This window comes from Zonotrichia leucophrys, chromosome 5 (assembly GCF_028769735.1).
Source record: "Zonotrichia leucophrys gambelii isolate GWCS_2022_RI chromosome 5, RI_Zleu_2.0, whole genome shotgun sequence".
NCBI classification, from domain to species: Eukaryota; Metazoa; Chordata; class Aves; order Passeriformes; family Passerellidae; genus Zonotrichia; species Zonotrichia leucophrys.
The window spans coordinates 33,691,692-33,698,002 of NC_088175.1; the positions used below are offsets into that span (position 1 = coordinate 33,691,692).

Consider the following 6,311-nt stretch of genomic DNA (forward strand, 5'->3'; position numbering starts at 1 on the left):
ACATAGAGGAGCAAAAAGCACCCCAATGCCAGGGCAACCTCAGAGACTCACAGAGTGCATATTTCTTCCTGCTGCATTTCCCTACGTTTTGCCAAGGTGTATTTTGCTTTTCATAAAATCCTTTTGGGATGTGACAGCCATTGACCTCGCTCCACTTTGCCAGCACCCTACTTGAGAATAGAACACTTGGTACTCCACTTGGATCTCACAATGATCTGCAAGTACCACAGATCCATAAACTAGGAAAGCTGATAGCAAGCCTCCCTTCCTTGAAGGAACATGCAGTAGATCAGTTCATCACTAGAAGCAAGCATTTAAGTTCAGCTAGGGCAGCTTAGACATTTGCTTGGTTCCTAGGGCTGCAGTTGTAGGCCTTTTGGATGAAGGAATGAGAATTGTTTCAATTTGTAGCAGTTCATTAATCCTTGCCTATATTATACAAGATATGTATAGAAGCAATCCCATCTCAAGATATGTATCTGCATTAGGTCAACAGAGTATCATCTTTGGATTTCATGCCTTTTAAATGAGGTTGTCAGCCTCTTGCCTAACTGCTGACATGATTTTGGGCCGTTTTCAGCTGGCCTGACAAAGACATTCAATATCCTTTTTGTGCCTGGTAAGCAGAGCATCTTAGTGAAATTCTGTTTGCTAAATCTCCTCAGGTGACCATGGCCAACTTAGACATTCCTTTTGCCATGTTTGCTCCCAAGAATGTTGAGCTGGAAGATAACGACCCCATGGTAAGACTCTTCCAGAGGTATATGTGCCTTCTCAGCATCCCTTATGCAAACATCCATGCTATTCTCTGCCTTGAATACACTTTGGTTTTGGACAAAATAACTAGTTATTCAGATTTGTTTGCTTTCAAGAAGTCTCCTGTGTTGAATCTTGGGCTCTGTAGACATGCAAATAACAGCATGTGTTTGCTGCCCCTGCTCTAGTTAATGTTAATTGTTCAACCTCCTAACTGCCCCCACATTGCCAAAGCACACACAGACACGACTGTAAGATCAGTACTCACCATCTTTGATTTCTTGGGCAGGTCAATCCTCCTGAATCCCCAGAGACAGAATCTCCCCTACACGGCAGCTTACACTCAGAGGGCTCCAGTGGCAGCAGCACAGGGAACACCCACGATGACTTCGTTATGGTCGACTTTGTAAGTGCCCCCATCAGAGCTCTTAAACTACACCTTAGGTGGGCTTCACGTGCTGGTGTGATGGCAAATGATGTCAGAGTATTTTCAGTGGGAGTGGTAAAAACACATCATTCACAGTACCACACTCCAGAGTGTGACAGTCCCAGAACTGCCAAGGACACTGGTACCAGGCATCAACAGCTACAAATTAAATACCATTTCAGTTCTCTACTAACATCTGGGCTTAGCATCCTCTCTCTTAGCACCTAGAGGAGCTAGATTCCAAAGATATGTTCTCTTCCAACTGCTCAAGTGCTATTGTGATATCAAGCAATATTGGCTGTTCTTCAGTTATTTCATATGCATTATTGCAGCAACAGTTATAATGCCAAGATGTTTACTGATAGCAGGTAACAACTTTACCTGAGATTGTAACAAAAGGGAAGCCAGTATCTCTGGGAATTAACAGCAGTGTCTTTGATTGTAGAAACCAGCATTTTCAAAGGATGACATTCTTCCAATGGACCTGGGGACATTTTACCGTGAATTTCAGAACCCCCCTCAACTCAGCAGCCTCTCCATTGACATTGGAGCACAGTCCATGGCAGAGGATTTGGTATGGAATCCTGAAATTTTTGTTTGTGGAAATCCTATGTACTTTATCATGCTCTCCCTATTCCTTGTTTGAAAAAAATATCTTCATAGAATTGTAGAATAGTTTGGGTTGGAAGGAACCAAGGTCATCTAGTCCAGCCCCTCTGCAATGAGCAGGGATATGTTCAACTAAATCAGGTTGCTCAGCCCCATCTAACCTGGCCATGTTTATTTCCATGGATGGGGCATCCACCACTTCTCTGGGCAGCCTGTTAAAATTTTTCACCAGCTTCATAAAAAAATTCTCTCTTATCTAATGTGAATCTAGTCTCTTTCAATTTAAAATCATTGTCCCTTGTCCTATCACAACAGCCCCTGCTAAAAAGTCTGTTCCCATTATTCTTAAATGTCTCCTTTTGTACTGAAAAGCCAAAATAAGGTCTCCTCAGAGCAATCTCATCTTCAGGCTGAATCACTCCAAGTCCTCAGCCTTATCTTAACAGGAGAGGTGCTCCAGCCCTCGGATCATTTTTGTGGCCCTCCTCTGGACCCACTCTAACAGGCCCCATGTCTTTCCTATAATTTTCAGAAGACAGAGTTTTTTTCCCTATACTTTTCAGAAGGGAGTCCATCACTAACATTTTCCATATAAATGCAGATTTGTTTCTGGTACACCTGAGTCTCTGAAACCAGTGTGTCTAGAAGCTGAAGGCTGCTGCAGCATGCTTGGTCACTGAAACTCCCCAAACTAATCCTGCCTCTGGGTGCCTCACTTGGTGGCAAACCAGGCCTGACTTTGCAGCCTGAGCAGAGTTGGAGTTCTGATGTGGCTGGTGAGTCACATCTGGATGAGCGCTCCCTTAGGCTCTCTGGCATTGTGCCATACTGTGGAGAAAAATGAAAACCAGAGAGCAGAAAGTGACTTGATGAAGGCAATGATTTGAGTGGGTTATTGTGCTGCAGCTGGTGGGGATTGCACAAGGTGAGGCCTCAGTGCACCTCCAGTTCCTGCAGAACAAACAGGCTCTGGGCACAGTGCCCTGCTCAGGGTCACTTCCCAGAGGCTACCAGAGGGCTCCTGCTTTTGTGCACGTAGAAAGGTGAGCCCAGAGCATTGGTGAGGGATTGCATGACTGAGAAACAGATTTTTTTCCTAGTGTGTTGAAAATTTCCTTCTGTCTGCTGTGAATGAACCCTGATCTGCATTTTTCCTTACCTTCCAGGACTCGTTACCAGAGAAGCTGGCAGTCCATGAGAAAAATGTCAAAGAATTTGATGCTTTTGTGGAAACCTTGCAGTGAAGCTGTTTCCCAGTTCTGCTGCAGCAATTCTTCCTCCCCAAGGCATCCTGGAGATGACATCAACAGATATCTCTATTGCCCCTGCTCTGCCTTTTGTTCACATTGACTAGTTCCCTCCATCAAGTGAGCTTTCTTTTCTCTCTTCAATGACAGATACAGCTCATCTGCTGATTCTCTTCAACTTTTCCACCACATAGTTCTGGACTGCTTTTCCTGCTCACAGTCAGTTTTAAGACTTCAGTAGGGACACAGGAAGTCAAACCTCAGTGTATGGAAACTTACTTTCTCTTCAGTCTGTGTTCTGTATGGAGGGGCGTTGTGGAAAGCTGCCATATGCTTCCTCCAAGGGTCCTATGGTGTAAGTTTCCTAGGTAGAGCTTCTTGCTAACAGACTTTTTCCTGCAGTCTCTGATCCTGTTAGAGCATAGAAAGCTTTGGCTTATTTCCAGGGTCTGTGAGTTCAGCAAATTGAACTGTTTGAAGTCCATTCCACAGAACTGGGCATTTCATCCTGACTTCAGAGTGTGTGCTTGGAGCACAGGGAGAGACGTCAGCTTTGGGACCTGCATAATCCAAGTTACCTTTGTTTTCCTGCTTCTAAGGAACTGGGTCTCTACACTGTGCAAGGCCCTCTGTTAGGTGGCTGATAAGCAGGAGTGAAACTGCAGGAATGCTTTCCACATTTCCTTCCGAGTGCACTGACACTCGGCCATGCTGAGTTTAACAGTGTTGACTGTTGGCAAGCCTGCACATAGCAGCTGTGATGATGCTGAATTCATAGTCTCTGCTTTTGAAACATAACTGTAAATACTAGGAATCCTATTTCTTTAGGGTTATGTAACTAGGAGTCTTAGTCCAAGATTTTTTCCTCTAATCCTTGCAAACCTTCCTGCTTTATGGTTAATAGATGATCTTAAGAATTAAAAAATATTTATTGCTTTTAAAGAAACCTATATTTAAAAGATGTTCTGTTTTCATGTTATAGTGCGGGTCATTCTGTCCTGATCATTGCAGAGAGCAAGTGTGCCATGGAACCCTAGCCAGTGAGGCTAGTCTCTCTTTGCAAGAAAATATCGAAGATATTTATTTTCTAAGACAGACTTAATTAATATTATACTCTATTTGGGGGACTGTGTGTCCATTACATCCAGCCAGGACTCACTGATAAAATGAAATGCACACGTCAGTGGAATGGAGTGGCAGGGACTTGGTAAAAAGCTGTTTTCTGATAGGCATGGATGAATTTGTAGTGTTCTTTGGCCATTCAGAAGGCAGCTTCTTTAAAGAAGCACACTTTTTTGGGAAGCTTATGGTACTTTTTAATCAGCTGGCTTTTGAGTAGCTGAAATTTTATTTTTGTAATAATCCAGCCACTGACAGTGTGACTGGCTGGAATTGCTCTATGGGTGATTTGGCTGTTGCATGTCTTCTGCCTCATGTAAGGATGGGAGGAGAAACAGTGACACTAAACAGAAACTTGGATAAGGTGGGGTTTCTTGTGGTTCTCTCCATTCCTGCTCCGTGTAACTAGAGTGTGCAACTGCAAGACCCCTTACTGTCCAAAACCACTTCTTTTCCCCCTAGTTTCTTTTAAGTGGAGTTGTTTTGCTTGAGGACTGAGAAACCATTTCCTCCGAGTGGCTGAGTAACCAGCCTTCCAGTTGGTGCAATGTGGCAGCTTCAGTTTAGCTGCATTCTTCATTGGAAGAGATTGCCTGCAGCTGATGTGGGAACCCCAGCTCCACTCTGGGACTCTATTTCTGTGTCACTGCTGGAACAAGGAGCCAAATTCACAGCAGCTTACTTTAAGGCCCGAGCAAAGCAATGCTTTGAAGTTGATGAGAATTTTTGTTGAGAGATGTGTTTGGTGGGAGGCCTTGTTAAGTTCTAAAACTCCAGGTAAGAGCTTCATTGAAGGAAAATTACCCACCAGAACCTTTTTATTTTACTCAACTGATTCAACTTCTTAGCAACCTCACATGGAAATTGCTTTGTCCATGCAAAGATGCAGAAACATTTAAGAAAGGTTCCAAGATGAAACAGTTTGTAACAGGACTTCAGTTACACAGGCTGTAACAAATATTTGTTACCCATCCAAAAGCCACCTTGTTTCACAAGTGGGAAGGATCACAGAAGGGTGCAGAACAAGGAAATAATGTATCAACTGCCTCTCACCTGTGTCCAGAAAGTTGGTCTGCCACTTTGTAGGAAGTAGTTTGTAGACAGGTGGTTGTGAACTTTAGTCTCTGAAGTGATACAATCTGGGCTGCAGAGCAGCAGACAGGAGGCAAAGGGCTGGTTCACACCATATGAATAGAGAATAGTTGAGGTTAAAGTTCATCTAGCCAGCACTCCTGCTGTGCTCTTCTGCTCACAAGCTGTGGAGCTGGCAGGGAGCACTGCCATTCTTGTTAACCCCACCCAGCAGGTCAGGGCTTGTACTTGTGCTCCTTTATTGTGGGAGTTCCTAACATGGCTACAGCTCTCACATCTCATAAGGCAAAATGGCACTGTGGCACATTTCCTCCTCTTCAAGAGGCTGGAAAATTGCTTATATAAGCTGCTAGTGTTGAGCTGGATGGCCATAGCAATAAGAGAGCCTCCAGGGCTGAGGTACCTGCCTCTTCTCTGGCCAGTCTTCAGTTTTAACACATGGTTGCTACGTCTAGGCCCTGAGTTCCCTGACCACTGCACAAATGCTCTGCTGCTGTGGCCTGCCACAGATTGTATTATGAAGGCTGTTTATTTTAGCAGCTCTCTGCTCTGCTGAACATTAAGGACAGTATCTATGTAGCTGCTGATTTACAGATATTTTGGGTGGAGGGGAAGGTTCCTCAAGTGTATTATTTTGGAAAGTCTCTGGTGTATTTCAAGTATTCAAAGAATTTCCAATAAAACTTTTGTGTAAGCAGCACTCTCCATTTTTCTGTGTACCAACAGGTCTGGGACAGTCCCATGCTCATACTTGTTTTCCTCCAGGAAAAAGGAGGGTCAGGGGCCTCTCAGTGAATGCAGGACAGAGCAAGTTGCTGCCTCTGTCAGAGGGCAGAATGGACTGGTGCATTATACTTGGAGAGGTCATTGGGATCTTGCTGAGATCAACCTACTGGAAGGACAGTGAGGGACAGACAGAACAGGTGCCTGGAGGTGGGAGGAACAGTCATAGGGTGTTTGACCCTGCTGACCTCACCATGAATTGGGAAACAAATATTAACTTATCTCCAGAGGAAAGGGGTGAGAAAAGGCAGAAAAATTTACCCAGAAAATTTGCATTG

At 44.2% G+C, this 6,311-nt stretch overlaps 1 protein-coding gene across 9 annotated transcripts in view; it reads left to right on the plus strand.

The window, feature by feature from the left end:
* ATG13 (autophagy related 13) overlaps positions 1 to 5,947 on the plus strand; it is a 25,934-nt gene extending 19,987 nt beyond the window's left edge. For all 9 annotated transcript variants that reach the window (XM_064714172.1, XM_064714176.1, XM_064714174.1 and 6 more), the window contains 4 exons: positions 666 to 743; positions 1,046 to 1,162; positions 1,629 to 1,757; positions 2,959 to 5,947. In XM_064714172.1, the coding sequence (XP_064570242.1) occupies positions 666 to 743; positions 1,046 to 1,162; positions 1,629 to 1,757; positions 2,959 to 3,036 (402 nt within the window). In that variant the 3' untranslated portion in view covers positions 3,037 to 5,947. The remainder of the gene's footprint in view (positions 1 to 665; positions 744 to 1,045; positions 1,163 to 1,628; positions 1,758 to 2,958) is intronic.
* Positions 5,948 to 6,311: the final 364 nt, after the last annotated feature.